The sequence below is a fragment of the Triturus cristatus genome, chromosome 7 (genome assembly GCF_964204655.1).
Source record: "Triturus cristatus chromosome 7, aTriCri1.1, whole genome shotgun sequence".
In the NCBI taxonomy this organism is placed as follows: domain Eukaryota; kingdom Metazoa; phylum Chordata; class Amphibia; order Caudata; family Salamandridae; genus Triturus; species Triturus cristatus.
The window spans coordinates 425550469-425567015 of NC_140590.1; the positions used below are offsets into that span (position 1 = coordinate 425550469).

Sequence of the window (16547 nt, forward strand, 5' to 3'; positions counted from 1 at the left end):
GCCCACAAGACCAAGAACACCCTGCAGCCCCTCCGTTGTATCCTTCTCATCGCCAGCTCTCTATGCAAACACTCCACAGAAATCTGGAACATCATCACCACCCTCTCCACGGACTTTGCCTTCATCACTGAAATGGGGATCTACTCCTCCGCGAACCCTGACATCACCACCACCACTCTCAAAGCGTACAAGATGACACACCTTGACCGTGCCAACAAACAAAGCAGAGGCATTGCTCTCATCATCTTCAAGGAACCCATTGGATGCACCATCACCAATGACGACTCCACACCTCTCATGGAACACCTCAACTTCCTACTACAGATGGGAAGACCACAAAAAAGAGGCACCCTCACCTACAGACCCCCATGACCCCCAGCAAAACCATCCCCAACCTCATCGTACCCCTAGCAATCAACGCTCAGCACTAAGTCCTACTCAACGACCTCAACTTCAACATCGATGAACCCAACAACGTCAACTCCAACGCCCTCCTGGAGAACATGAGCAACATCGGCTTCACCCAACTGATCACCAAACCCACTCAGAAAGCCGAACATGCACTTGACCCCATTTTCACCTCCAGCGACTGAATAAAATTCAGCCACACCACAGAACTCACCTGGACTGACCACACCATCATACACTTCTCCATCACCAGCACCCAGCACACCATCACCAGGTGTCAGATCGCTGACCAAGGCTGGAGCATGGTCACCTAAAATCAGTGGTCACAGGTGCTCACCACCTCCTAACCTAAGGCCTCAACATACCTCAACCGGACAGTCTAGAACTACGATGCCTGGATCACTGACAACGCTGACAGAGTTCCCCAATGAAACCTACAAAATCCAGCAAGATCCCCAAGCAGGACAGCTGGTACGCCCCAGAACTACCACCAAGCGTAAGTGCCACCACTTGAGAAATTATGGCATACCACCAAGGACCCCACCGACAGAGCAGCTCAAAAAACAGCCCTCAGCATCTATCACAAGGACATCAAGGAAGCCAAGAAAGCAGCTGTCACCACCCGCATCAACTCCGCAGCCAACCACACAAAGGAACTCTTCAAAATATTCAAGGAATTCTCCAGACCGACAGTCATAGAGAACGCCATTCAGCCCTCCCAAGAACTCTGTAACACCCTCTCAGACTGATTCCACAGCAAGATCACCAACATCTACAACAATTTCAACATCCAACCCACCACCCTCGATGGCCTCAACCAACCAGCAAACACCAGCCAAACCATCCCCCCTGGTTGCCGCTTACTGCCCTGACGACCATCATGCCTTCCATCCCATCCAGGGTGCCTTCCGAACCCTGCCCCTACCACCTCTACAGCCACGCAATCTACCCAATCAGCATGCAACTCACCAGCATCCTCACCTCGATCTCCACAGAAACCTCCCGGACAGATGGAAAAAAGTGAAGGTCAGACTCCCCCTATGGAAAGCCTCTGGTGAACCCAATGATCTCAGAAATTACCGTCCAATTTCCCTGCTCTCCTACCCGGACAAAGTTTTTGAAAAAATTCCTGGAACAAAAGCATCTCCTTTCAATCAGGATTCCATGCCAACCACAGCACTGAGCCCACACTGATTGTCGCGCAGATTACATCAGAACACTCCTTGAACATGAAGGAACTGTGGCCCTGATCCTCCCCGGCCTCTCTGCAGCATTCGAAACAGTCTTCCACAACACACTCATCAACAGTCTCCACAACAGAGACATACAACATGCTGCCCTCAAGTGGATTGCCTCCTTCCTCGCAGGATGCGCACAGAGCATCCAACTGCCTCCCTTCACCTCTGCACCCAACGACATTATATGCGGTGTACCATAAGGATCATCTTAAATCCCTACTGTAGGAAGCTGGCTCTGTATATACTGTACTAAAATGAGGAATAGTGTGCAAAGAGTCCAGTGGATCCCCAAAGGTAGGTTGTGGGAGCAAAACTCCCGGTGATAGCCTCAGGGCAAAGGGGGATCTGAGTTAGCACCCAAAGTACACCCGCAGTGGCGCAGAGGCAGCTGGGTGCAGGGTGCTGTTTTGGCGTCGGGTGCCCGGTTGGTTTCAATGGGGATTCTCCGGTTTTAACAAAGACTGCAGGCTCAGGGACGAAGAGCTTCTGGGGTGACCATCGGTTGGAGAACTAAGTTGGGATGCCTGGGGATGCTTGGACACCATTGGTTGAGTCAGCCAAGGTGGTGGGACTTGGGGTCGTGGTCAGGGGGAGTCTCCAGAAAGAAACTGCATGCTTTTCTGGGAGATTCAAGGCAGGTCAGGGATCACCAGCTCTCGGTCAGGATCGCCGGGAAGATCTCCTCGTGGTGTTGGGCCACTCGAACTCGGGCCAGGGGTGACGGGTGCAGAGTGGTGCAGCCTCACGGATTTTGCCAGAGCTAGAGTCTGTGGGTGAACAAATCCAGTGTTCATGGGAGACAAAGTCTTTTCTTTGGAAGGCAGTGCCAGTCCTCTGGGTTCTTGAGGTTGTTGGCTCCAAGACACACTGGAGTTTCCCTTCATGCAGGTTCAAGGTGGGGACAGGCCGGTAGGGTTGGGGCTAAGTCAGTGGGTGTCCTCCTCTTCTTAGCTTCAGGACGGCTGTTCGGGCCTTCTTCTTTTCTTCTTGATCGTTTCTTGTCTGAGGAGGCAAGGTTAGGGGGTGCCCCTAAATACTAGATTTAGGGTTGTTACAGGTAAGTAAAGTAGGGACCAATGGGTCCCTTCCTTATGGAGAGTAGATCCACTAATATGCCACCCTCCAGTGGGGCATATGTCTTACTCAGATTGGCTGGGTCCCCCATCTGCAAAGATGGCAAGGACTGAGAGTTGTGCTTCACCTCGCCTCCCCCACCTGAGGGGTGGAGTCAGCAAAGATTGGCACACCTCCCTTCCTCACTTGGTTCACACGCTGATTCTCCGGCCCAAATTGGGGGTCAGAACCAGTGGGGACGAGTTGTTGGAAGGAACAATTGGCCTGGGGAAGTTCACAAAGGCGGCAAGCCTGTCGTGGACCCTGCCCATCCTGGGGAGGAGGCTTGGCACCCCGTCCCAGGATGTGCATTGTTTCAGACCCCCGAGAGCAGCAGGGGGAAACATGTATGGTGAGCAGCTACTCAGTCTGGACACTAGTGTTAGGTCAATTTTCAGGGGATATCTCTAAGATGCCCTCTGTGTGCAGGTTTCATTAAATCCCACACTAACATCCGTTTGGGTTTAATGTGCTGAGAAGTTTGATACCAAACTTCCCAGTTTTCAGTAAAGCCATGATTGTACTATGGGGGGTACAACGACAAACGCCCAGCGCCACACACTCTTAATGGCATTACTGCACTTACAATGTCTAAGAATTGGCTTAGACACTGTAGGGGTACAGGGCTCATGCACCTGTACACTCACCACTGGTATAGTGCAGCTAGAGGGGTGGCTGATCCTATGCTAGGGCAGTCTGTTGTAGGCATGGCACACGGGGATGTGTGCCATGTCGACTCTTCACTTTGTTCCGCCCCAAAACACGCAGCCTGCAAGGGCAATGTGTGTGTGTGTGTAAAGGTACAGGGCCTCTAAGGGTGGCACAATATGTGCTGCAGCCTTTAGAGGCCTTCCCTGGTCACAATGCCCTTCGTATCTGTGGTACTATTTACAAGGAGCTGATCTGTGGCCAGAGTGTCAATTGGGTTTTGTTTTAAATGCAGTTTTAGGGGAAGAACATAGGCCCTGGGTACCCGATTGGCAGGAGCCCAGGGTACACTCAGTCAAAGTACATTAGCAGTTCAGCAAAAAGTGGGGGCAACTATGCAAAAAGAGGGCACTGTCTTACACCGACCCTGTTCAATATCTACATGACCCCCCGAGCAGACGTCATAAGATACCACAGACTCAACATAATCTCCTATGCAGAAGACACTTAACTGATCCTCTAGCTCACTGAGGACCCCTTCAACGCCAAAACCAACTTCTTCAACGCTATACCAATGTAGCCGAACGGATGAGAGACAACTGCCTTCAACTTAACTCTGACAAAACTGAAGTACTGATCTTCGGAAAGAACACCTTCACAAGGGACCACAGCTGGTGGCCTGCAGAACTCAGACCCACACGCAAACTGACTGAGGATGATCCTCAGCATCATCTTTTATAGCCAACTGACCATGAAACTACAAGTCAACGCAGTCTCCTCCTTCTGCTTCCAGACACTTTGCATGCTCCTCAGAATCTTCAGATGGATCCTAACCAACATCAGAAAGACCATCACTCAGGCCCTCGTCACCATCTGCCTTGAGTACAGCAACGCCCTCTAAGCCGGTATCTCCACCCAGCTCCTCCGAAGACTTCAGACCATACAGAATGCTGGAGCCTGACTCATGAACCCACATCACCCCCCACTGAGAGACCTCCACTGGCTCCCCATCCAGGAAAGATGGCAATAAAAAATCCTCAAGTACACCTACAAAGTCCTCCATGAACTAGGACCTGCCTACCTCAACCATCGACTGAACTTCCACCACTACCAGACAGCTGTGCTCCTCTTTACTCACCCTCGCACACACCCCCTGCATCTGTCGCAGCCACAGCAGTGGCCGCTGCTAAGAACTGGAACAACCTTTCCCTCCAACGCCATACTGCCCCCTTACTGGCAGACTTCAGAAAGAGAATCATGGCCTAGCTCTTTGACTGAGACACAACTCCCAGATACCCCTATTGGTGACAGTGCAGTGCTTTACAAATTATGTTTGATTGATGATTGAGTTTTGGACTTCATCACAACAGACTTTGGTGTTTTCTGTGCCAAAATATGCCTACATAGCTTTTTCGCCTCAGTATAGTTTAGCAGGTTTGAAATGCAAAATGCACCTTCGGAAATGTGAGTGTGTGTGATATTTATTTCCCCCAGTAATTACCGGGAGTAATAAACTGCACAAAACTTCTAATTTTGATACATGCACAGGATTTGTGCAGGGGTCGTTGTTAGCTGTCCCACTTTAAAGCTTGACATTACTGATTTGTTGTTCTAGAGGAGATATGTAACAGTGTCAATATATCTTTTAATCTGATTACTCTCCCTCAGCACTGAAGTACCTGAATGACTGGTAATCTCATGCTGCTCCACCCATTCTGTTTCACGGGCACTTCAGGATGCCTTAATCATCCTGTGGGATGAATGAGGCTTCAGTGTTGCCTCTCTCTCTTCCGCCTTCATTGGTGCTTCAAGTTGCTGTTTTCCTCCTGCATCACTGGTGCTTCAAAGGAGTCATCCTTAATCACTGATAATGCTCACTCGTAATGACATGACTGCTTACTCAAATAAATGTTTCTCTTTATTGACAGCTCAGTGGACTCTTGTATTGCAAAACAAGACTCAAAGACGTTGGGCAAGGATGTTAAATAATAACGTATGTATCTGTGATGAGACTGAAAGGCTAAATGGCACAGCGGAAATCACATTTTGAGCTAGTGCCCCATTTAAAGATGGCAGAAGGCCCAATGAAAAGGTAAGGTACTTTATACAGGTATACAAAAGAGAACCGTGCAACACCCAGCTCCACTACCATCTGCCACAAAGAGGCTGGGGAATGAAGTAACATTAAGTGGAACATTGTCGGCGTGACCTCCTAGAACTGAAATTTAGTTTACGCCATTTTCATTATTAGACAAAGAAAATACATCTTACCCGGCCTGTTTCTGATGTTTCTGCCTGGATGAGTTTTTCATTTTCTACTTTTTTCACAATTTGAGATTCAGGTTGCTTCTTTTCACAGATCCTTCTCCTTGTGGACATCACATGAGGGTTCTCCCCATCGGCAGATATGACACTAATCTGCCTGCAATAAAGTTGTTGTGTTACATCAATGTGTCACTTGTCATAAAATGAATACACATTTTCTCTGAGAACTAATCTTTTTGTTCATATGAAACACACAATAAGTTATACATTGAAGAACATATATTCAGCATAAAAGAAACTAATGTTTTAGCTGGCAGAACACAAAGCAACCAAAGATCCTGTCAAGAAACTACATACTCTACTAAAGACATAACAATCACTGACCAAGCAATCAACTGTGCAGAGAAGTAGTTAAGAGGCAAGTATGAAGTGGAGACAATACATTATCATTATCATACACCGAAAACGTATTTAAATGCTCTACATTACAAATGGCATCACAAAGTATGACTAAAAAGCTCATTACACTCCTGTGCCTCCAAAATATTAACTACCAATGTATCATCAAGGCAAGCAGATAAGGAGATAAGAATAGTAAATCTCTGTACTTCCCTATATATACTAACTTTTACAATATGTTATTATGGAGTCTATATATGTATAGGTTAATAATAGTGACCTCAGAATGTTCATAATAACCTTAAGGGTGTGGGTGGAATGATCATTTGGTTATCTGCTTCAGATAAAGGGACATTTATCATACTGAGCAGTGGTTATCCTATGGAATAAGCAGAAAAAGCACGGCAGACAAGCTTGGACCCATGGAATAAACATAAAATGCAGCATAAACAGCAACAGAGAAAGGGTCATCATCTTCCTCATCAGTCCTTCACTCGTTCACCAATCATCCAGCAAAAAATGTTGATGACCTTGCCCTGCTTATCTTGGGTAAATTCAGATGGACAAAGTAATGTTCTAAAGAGGAACATTTATATGAACAAGCATATGACACTCTTTGTGGCACTGGAGGCTAGACTACATCTTGAACCCACGACCATGTGTAGGAGGCTACTAATCCTAACAATAAAAAGAAATATCATGCAGATCACATCTTTCAATTGCACAATATTAAGATGAGAAATTGCAGAAGACTTGGTTGTAACTAACTCTAAAATGATGACAGAATCACAGAGCACCCAATTTGACAGGTTTTGTCAATGTTTGGGGAACAGCCTTAAAAAATTGACTGAAGACTGCAAATTCAACCTTTTCTAACTGATTCTGAAAGAGGTGGGATGGCCTGCCATGAAGTTGTTTAAGAAAATTGTTAATGCTTCTGCATACATGGCCAGGATCAGACTGAGTTGATGCCCTCTATATAAAAAGAAAGCCATGATTAGAAAATAATTATCCATTACAGGCACACATCTCAAATGCCTTTCCTGATCAAATTTCTCAAAAGAGCTGCAACCATTTATAAAAACCATTCATATTTTGGATAATTCAAAAGTTTGGTTCTATCCCTATAGTAGCACAAAGGCCATGATAGTGTTGAACCTAAATGATCTTCAGCCATTGACAATAAACGGGCCAAGATATCTTGATGCTTCTGGGTTTGTTGGCAGCATTGGGCACAATGGATCACTTAATCCTAAATGCAACAAACAGGCATTTGTGAAGCTGCCTTGCCAACTAAATTTCTCTCTCCAAACAAACCAAGACAGTATCTATATCAGTGTATGAATGTGGCTATGTAAGGTAAATGGGGAGAACATTCCATGATAAATGTTGTTTTACCATTATTACTGAACCTGATAGGGAAAATCAGTTCTGATTTCTACTCATGCATAGATGACATCCGCATTATATTGAATCTTGAACTTTCAAGAGCACTGTAGGAAAGTCCCCTTGTTAGGTCTCGCCTAGCGCAGCGTTCATGCGCTGCTCTAGGAGAGGGCCTCTTGCAATCACTCAGACCTTCACTCGTGTGTGTGGCGGCCTGCAGCTTGTGGGAGCGAGCAGGGGCGCGCAGGGTGCCATCTGTTCTGTATCATGGTTGCTTTAACTTTCGCGGCCGCGTGGCCGCGCTTGTTCAATTTCTTTCTAGGTCTCTGTTATCAAACCTCAGCCACAGTCCTCTCAACTCCAGCCGCAACCTTTATGGTTTCACTGCCCTTTTTCTGAACAACATGTTTTTCTCTTCTGGGGAAGAACACCAAATCATTTTTAAGATCTCTTGAAACACGCTCTTTAGGTTCGAAATATTCTAAATATGCTCACAGGAGACACCAGTAACAACCCATTTCAATATAGCATTTTTGGATTCGATTTGCCCTTCATTTATAATCATTCATTTGAATGTAGCATTTGTGAATTTCACTTGCCCTCCATTTATAATCACTCATTTGTGTATAGCATTTTTGTATTTCATCTGCCCTTCGTTTATAATCACATAATTTGCATACAGCATGTTGCATTTAATTTGTCTTTCATTAATTTTGCAATACACAGATCTGAAGTAAAATAAGTGATTCTATACTTGAATCGGTAGCACAGCTGGTGTGGAGCCTGAACAGAACGCGCTCATTTACAGGTATTTTTGAACGTGAATGTTCACTAGAGGGGCCAGGCACACCATTCTCCAGGGGTAGAAATGTCCTTCTGTGCCATGACCACCAGTTTTCACATAGCCACGACCGTACAGATGGCCCAGTGATAGAAATTCAGAATATACTTTATCCTTTTTCGACTCCTACAATGTCGCCCATGGTGCCATTTATAGCACTAGGTTTATTTTCCTCTGCGCACTACCTGCATCTACTTTGATAGTCTCTGTTATACAATGCCAGGTTTTAAAGCTCTATTTTACCCTGAAGTGTCTTTATATTTATACATTTATAATTTTTTGCATTTGCTCCATTCTGGGTTTTTCAACGGGAAATAGTATATCTTACAGTCCTTTCTTTATAGCAGCTCGTTTAGGAGGAGTTTGAACACCATAACCAATCAATATATTTTACTCGATTATTGACAAATAAACAGCTCATAAAAAATAATGACAGAACGAAGTTAATAATAAAACATGCACAATGCCAATCAGTTAGTTATTAGACGACCATATAGCAGCTATAATAGATAGACATACATTTTACATGATAAAATATATCATACATGAATGCAATTAAAAAAACAGAGAATTAAAGGGTTGTGTGGTAGATTTTAAAAAGAGAGCTACTGAGACGCACACTTCAGTTGTGGAAAGCATTTGTAAGAAGCACAAAGAAGGTCTACATCTAATAATGTAACATTTCTTCAATAAAGGCAATAAAAAGGCCTGGTAAAAGTCATGACATTTACAAAACAAGCATTGGCATAGCCAATAGGTCTTGCCTTTGGGACCTTATAAGTGGTTAGCCATGCAACAGTTGATGTTGTTGCACTAAGGATATTGTGCTGCATAACTAAATACTTATTAAGTCCCAAAAGCGAGACCTATTGGCTATGCCAATGCTTGTTTGTACATGGTCACCCCCTCTTTGTGCCTGGTACTTGATGCAGTTTTAACTGAAGTGCACCTTGGGCCCGATTCACAGAACTAACTTAAGACAAAATCCTAAACTTACTACCATTTTGGTATTCACAGAAGGCACTTACTCATTTTGGTATTCACAGAAGGCACTTACTCATTTCGGTATTCACAGAAGTTAGGAGTCCTAACTTTAGGACTCCTAAATGCCTTCTGTGAATACCGAAAGTCTTAAAATTAGGATTTTTCTCAGTTTAGTAGTAGTATAGTTAGGACTCCTAACTTTAGGACTCCTAAATGCCTTCTGTGAATACCGAAATTCTTAAAATTAGGATTTTTCTCAATTTAGTAGTCCTAAGTTTAGGACTCCTAACTTTAGGACTCCTAAATGCCTTCTGTGAATACCGAAAGTCTTAAAATTAGGATTTTTCTCAGTTTAGTAGTAGTATAGTTAGGACTCCTAACTTTAGGACTCCTAAATGCCTTCTGTGAATACCGAAATTCTTAAAATTAGGATTTTTCTCAATTTAGTAGTCCTAAGTTTAGGACTCCTAACTTTAGGACTCCTAAATGCCTTCTGTGACTACCGAAAGCCTTAAAATTAGGATTTTTCTCAGTTTAGTAGTAGTATAGTTAGGACTCATAACTTTAGGACTCCTAAATGCCTTCTGCGAATACCGAAATTCTTAAAATTAGGATTTTTCTCAATTTAGTAGTCCTAAATCTAAATTTAGGACTACTAAATTGAGATAAATCCTAATTTTAAGACTTTCGGTATTCACAGAAGGCATTTAGGAGTCCTAAAGTTAGGAGTCCTAACTATACTACTACTAAACTGAGAAAAATCCTAATTTTAAGACTTTCGGTATTCACAGAAGGCATTTAGGAGTCCTAAAGTTAGGACTACTAACTTCTGTGAATACCGAAATGAGTAAGTGCCTTCTGTGAATACCAAAATGAGTAAGTGCCTTCTGTGAATACCAAAATGGTAGTAAGTTTAGGATTTTGTCTTAAGTTAGTTCTGTGAATCGGGCCCTAGGTCTCTGCCATCCAGGTCCCAAGTGCAAGATCTCTTTTCCAAAAACTGACCAATTGTTCCCCCAATTGGTAATACCTTTAGCACCCCTGTAACTCCCTAGTAAATGGTAACCGCGGTACAGAGGGCATGGGTACTAATTCAGGAGGCTGCACTATGTTATGTGCCACCCTAATGACCCCTCACCACACTCATGCACACTGCAATTGCAGGCTGTGTGACATGGTGCAGACAAAAGTGAAGACACACATGGCACACCTCCTGTGTGCCATGCCTGCGGACACTGCATGCAATATATGTAGCCCCTGCAGCAGTCAAAAGCATTATATTACATGTGAGGACATATCTGCATGAGCAGATATGCACCTGTAATGTCCACGTCGATTCTTGGACATTGCCAGTGCACCGGGAAGCCATCTTGAGTATATGTACTGGGCACTGGGGATTACGAGTTCCCCAGCTGCAGAATGGCTTCACTGAAACCAAAGCTGTTTGGTATCAAACATCTCATATTAATAAATCTAAACGTATTCTAGTGATAGATTTATTAATACATGCACCAAGAGGGTAACTTAGAGGTACCCCCTGAAACCTGCTAGTCCACTAGTGTGCTGGTTGACTCTTCCAGTCCAGCCTGCAACCACAGATGTGTTTTAGACCCCTTAGGAGGTGAGAGCCCTGCTCTCAGAGATCAGGAACAATGCCTGCTCTGACAGGAGGTGTTTACACCTCCTCCAAACAGATAGGCTACCAACCAGCATATAAAGCCTGGTGGCTTCACAGTCCTGCCACCTTTGATATGCAACCCTGGCATCCCCCAAACTTGGGAGGTGCCACCCCCTGCCCTGAGGCCCATATGGCACCAGGACAGGTGATGAATTAGTATAAGAAGTAGTCATGGAGCAGACCTAGGACAGTCACAGCACTAAGGTGAGCTACCCGATGTGCCCCATTCTAGGAAAATTCCAACATATTGGTGATGGCAGTATTTAGGAAACAAGGATAGTGTTATGCCCATTTCCCATAGAAAGTGGTCATATAGGGATCATAGTGACCCCACGGGTAGGTAGCCCATTGGTCACTACTCTCCACTCCGCTAACACCACTAAATTTAGTATTTAGGGGGTTCCCTAAATCCAGAACTTCAGATTCCACTATCTGAAAACAAGAGGAGGACAATGAGGATCTGACCCTGCAAGAACTGAAGCCTGCTTTGGGCTTTTGACGTCAAATCCTGCCTGACACACAGAGAATTCACAATTGCAAGGATCAGACACATTCTGCAACTGTGCATCCTCCACAAGCCCCCCAGGGCCCCCAGCAATTCACCCAGCAGTCAGCATCTCCTTTGCAGTAGAGAAGCTACTCCCCTGCAGCCACCGACCACGACATCCGGTTTAAATAGGCTGCTGTTCACCAGGTTCACAGAGCAGTAGCTGCCCAGGAGAAGGTCAACCCACTCAAGGAGAGGCGATCCAACTTTCAGCCAAGCCTGAAGATGCCAGGACCTACACGAGCCCTCCTGCACCAATCCCTGGTGTACCCGACCCTTACCGTGACCAAAGCTTGATGAAAATGCAGTCCACACTCCAACGAAAGCACCGATGACCAGCCGATGAGGGACATCAACAACACAGTGGCCAGCAAACAGAGTGCCCAGCTGTTCGGATTTTGTCCCCCTTGCTGGCCCTGACTGACACCAGTGAGTGCCTTGACACACACGAGCCAGCCGACCATAAACACTCTAAACTCAAGCCGCCTAGCCCAGGCCTAAAAAACGGACTGCTCCCCCATGCTTCCAAGACTCTGATGACCGGAGCCCCCCGTTGGGAGCTCCAGCACTTGTCTCCAAGTCCTACCTTGCAGCCTACTTCCAGTGCCTCACCTTCTTTTCTACCACATAGCGTGCAAAGCTACTAACCCATCCAGCACTTCTGCATCCGGACTCACCAGGGCAGATACTACCAATCTGCTGGTGGAACTTTGGTCCTTGTCTCTCTACCACCTCACGACTGAAAGGGGTCCAAAGGAAACGTATTGAAAGTATATGTATGCAGTAAATGTTCTAACTCCCATAGCATAGCATTACTTGTAAAAACACACTGATGGGTAAGATTGCTAAAACTGTAAAAATTCTATTACGAAAAAGTACTTACCTGATAACAAAGTTCTTGGGTTCAAAATATATATAAAGATACCTGTTATTTTTCCAAATTGGTGTGGATCTCCTTTTTGGATGTGTGCATCATTTAGTGACTCTGTGTGAAACAAATGTCTAACCCTCCTCTGATACGCCTGAGGCTACTGGATCACAATTCTCTAAATAGAGCACCTTGGGATTGCTAGAGCAAGCCCTTGTCCACTCATAAGGGATACCTGGAACTTTTATACAGCATACCTCTTTTTGGTATATTATATAAAGACCCAACTCCCTAAAAGTTCATTGGCAGAATTGCAAACAAGATGAAGTTGAATACTCTTCAATTGAACTGAGGTGCGTACTACTCATCAATCAACATGATTATTCCTGATTGTCCAGATATTGACTGAATAATTCCCTATTGCCTTATGGATGGTACGCAGTTTGATGGTAAACACTGAGTTGTCAATAGGACCCTAAATTGTTTCAGTAACTAAAAACTGTCGCTTTCAGCCGAGGATTCCGTACAGCCCCCTTCAATATTTATCCTTCTTTTCTGCATCAAGTTCTAGTGAGGATTGTCTTTGTTGGGATCAAAGGAAGAGTACTGTGATAGCATTGATAATGAATTACCTAAACAATGGCATTGGCAAATTGCAACTAGCACAGCATGTTTGGGCATGTATGCAAAATGTTTGACGGTATTTCTGAACCCTTAGGTTAGTTGCAGAGGCTGCTAAAGAGAAAGTAAGTGGAACTTAAAGTAATATGAATGGGATGTTGTACATTCTACTGTGTGGGCCAGCACAAGCTGAAGCAACAAGCACTGGCAAAGCCAATAGGTCTCACCTATACAAGAGCTATTGGCTTTGGCAATGTGTTTTTTGTCATGTTGTACACAAGTGTAGATGCTCTTCAGTATGGCTAAAAGTTAGTGGTGTGGAATATCCTAGAGTGGAGTGGGGGGTTCGTAGACTAGATTTGTTGGAGTAGAGTGTCACAGAGTTTAGTAGGGGGAGCAGTGTGTCAGAGTTGCAAAGAGGGAAGTAGAGTTAAGTGGTTCATTGGCAAAGTGTGTTGTAGAGTACAGAGTCATAACGTGCAGTGTCATAGAGTGGAGTGGTATAGAGTGGGGTGGAATAGGGTGGAGTGGGTTAAAGTAGATTAAGGTAGTGGGGTGGATTGGATTGGAGTCGATTGGGGTGCATTGGAATAGGGTAGAGTGGGTTGAATGGAGTAGGGTGGATTGGAGTTGGTGGACTGGATGGGGTGGATTGGCATAGAGTGGGGTGGACTGGTTTAAGGTGGGGTGGATTGGATTAGAGTAGGGTGGTTTGGAGTGGAGTGAATTAGAGTTGAGTGGAGGGGGTGAACTGCGCATGAGGGGGGTGTACTGGAGAGGGGTGATTTGGAGTTGGACAAATTGAAGTTGGCTGGATTGGACTGAAGCGGGCTGGATTGGTTTGGAGTAGGGTGGATTGGACTGGTGTGGGCTGGCTGGTATTGGAGTGGGGTGGATTGGAGTGTGGTGGACTGGAGGGATTGGACTGAGTGGGGTAGACTGAACTAGGGTGGGGTGGATTGGATTTGGTAGAGTAAGGTAGATTGGAGTAGAGTGGTATTAGAGTTGGGTGTACTGGATATGTGGTTTAGATTGGGGTGTACTGGAATGGACTGGGTGGAGTGGGGTTGGCTGGAGTGAGATGGATTGGAGTGGGATTGGCTGGATTTGGGTGAACTGGAATGGAGAAGGGTGGAATGGAGTGGGGTGAGGCTGATTGGAGTAGGGTGAATTGGAGTGGGGGAACTGGATTAGGGTGGATTCGATTGGCATGGGTGGGGTAAATTGAATAGCAATGGGGTGGTATGGATTAGATTAAGTTCAATTGGATTGAGAGGGGTGGATTGGATTGGGGTGGGGAGAACTGGATTGGAGTCGGGTGGGGAGAACTGGATTGGAGTAGGGTGGATTGGACTGCAGTGGATGGTTAGGGTGGATTGGAGTGGAGTAGATTGGATTTTCCGGGACTGGGGTGGATTGGATTGGAGTGGGGTGGATTGTTTTGGATTTGAGTGGGGCATATTGTTTTGGATCGGAATGAGGTAGATTGTTTTGGATTGAGTGGGGCAGATTGTTTTGCACTGTTGTCGAACAGATTGGTGTGGGACAGATTGATGTGGGACAGATTGGTGTGGGACAGATTGGTGTGGGATAGATTGGTGTGGGACAGATTGGAATGGGGCAGATTGTTTTGCATTGGAGTGGGGTGGATTGTGGTGGACTGGAGTGGGGTAGATTGAGGAGGGAGTGGGGTGGATTGGATTGGGGTGAGGTGAGGTGAGATGAGGTGGATTGGATTGGAGTGTGGTAGACTGGATTCGGCTGTATTGGGGTGGACTGGATTGGTGTGAGGTGGATTGGATTGGAGTGAGGTGGATTGGATTGGATTGGAGTGGGGTGGATTGGAATGGGGCATATTGGAGTAGAGCAGATTGTGTTCGATTGGAGTGGGGCTGTTTGGGGTGGGCAGATTGAAGTGAGGCAGATCACTTTGGATTGGAGAGGGACCAATTGTATTGGATTGGACAGGGGCAGATTGGAGTGGGACAGATGGGAGTGGGGCAGATTGTAATGGATTGGAGTGGAGTGGACCGATTGTTTTAGATTTGAGTGAGGCAGATTGGAGTGGGATGGAATGGAATGGAGAAGGGCAGATTGTTTTGGATTGGAGTGGGGCAGATTAGAGTAAGGTGGATTAGAGTGGGGTGGAGTAGAATGGAGCAGATTGGAGTGGGGCAGATTGTTTTGAATTACAGTGGGCGGATTGGAGTCGGGTGGATTGGAGTGGGGCATACTGGAGTGGAGCAGGTTGTTTTGGATTGGAGTGGGGAGGATTGGATGGGACAGATTGCTTTAAACTGGAGCGGGGAAGATTGTAGTGAGATTCTTTTGGATTGGAGTGAGGCAGATTGTTTTGGACTGGGGTGAGGCAGATTGTTTTGGACTGGGGTGGGGCAGATTGTTTTGGATTGGAATGGGGCAGATTATTTTTGATTGGTGTGGGGCAGATTGTTTTGGATTGGGGTGGGAGAGATTGTAGTGGGGCAGTATGTTTTGGATTGTAGTGGGGCAGATTGTGTTGTGAAATATTGTTTTGGGGTGAGGCACATTGTTTTAGATTGGAGTGGGGCAGATTGTTTTGGATTGAAGTGGGGCAGGTTGTTTTGGATTGGAGTGAGGCACATTGTTTTGCGTAGTATTACTTTATTAATAAATGAGTTTTAAGAATATACAACATGAGGAATCATCATCCTTTGATCAAATACAATAGCCAAATCTAACAATAATTTGGAAGATACATGTATCCTAGTAACAAGAAAGGATAGGAGATATATGGGAGAAGAGTTTAGAGGGGGGGCTGGGGAAAAGAGCATCTGCCTGAGGGGGCGGAGAGAGCAAGGCACGAGTGTGAGGGGGTAAGGCTGTGTGACCTCTGCGTTAGTTATTATTGGTATGTCAGGTGGTGTTAATGTCCAGGAACGTAACGGTATATGATCCGGGAGTTTCAGTATCTCTTTGTAGGTGATGAGTTACCTGGTATCCAGCACTCGTACATCTAGGGACAAATCCTTTCACCCTTTATCTTCGCCAAAGAGTTCTTGGTGGCGCCTGGCCACATCCCTGGATGGTGGAAGGCGATTGGGATCCTGGGGGGATTTGCTTGTGCCTAGTTGGGCAAGGGAGCGTGGTTTTAGAAGGGGTCTTTGAGTCTGTGTATGTTCGCATGGATGTGGGAGCGTGTGCGCAGAGTGCGTGCTGGGGGCATGAGTGTCAGGGAAGAGGTGCTGTTAGTGGATGGCATCCTTTTTTACCTACTACCGTTGATGGCGGTGAATGTTGGCTATTGGACTGGGTGCAGATAGCAGGGATAGGGGGCTGTGGGCAGGGGGAGGTATCGGATTTACAATAATATCTGGCAGTATCTATGATCTCCTCTGTGGATCTCAGGTGGGAAGAGGGGGTCCCGTTACCAAGGGCTTGTGGGTCTGCTTATTAGCGGGGCTGGAGAGGGGGGGGTAGGATGGAGGGGCAAGACTGGAAGAGAAGGTGGAAAGGGAAATGGAGTGGGACCGGGGGAGGTGTAGGGGTGGTGTGGGCTCACGGGGTAGGAG

General features: G+C 45.7%; 1 protein-coding gene and 1 long non-coding RNA gene across 6 annotated transcripts in view; one reads left to right on the forward strand and one right to left on the reverse strand.

Moving 5' to 3' along the window:
• Window positions 1-16547, forward strand: part of LOC146809858 (uncharacterized) — a 326459-nt gene that overhangs the window by 198528 nt on the left and 111384 nt on the right. The gene's annotated exons all lie outside the window — the stretch shown is intronic.
• ABCC3 (ATP binding cassette subfamily C member 3) overlaps window positions 1-16547 on the reverse strand; it is a 693015-nt gene that overhangs the window by 154158 nt on the left and 522310 nt on the right. Inside the window, exon 21 of the mRNA XM_085616719.1 lies at window positions 5679-5829. Within this exon, the coding sequence (XP_085472845.1) occupies window positions 5679-5829 (151 nt within the window). The remainder of the gene's footprint in view (window positions 1-5678; window positions 5830-16547) is intronic.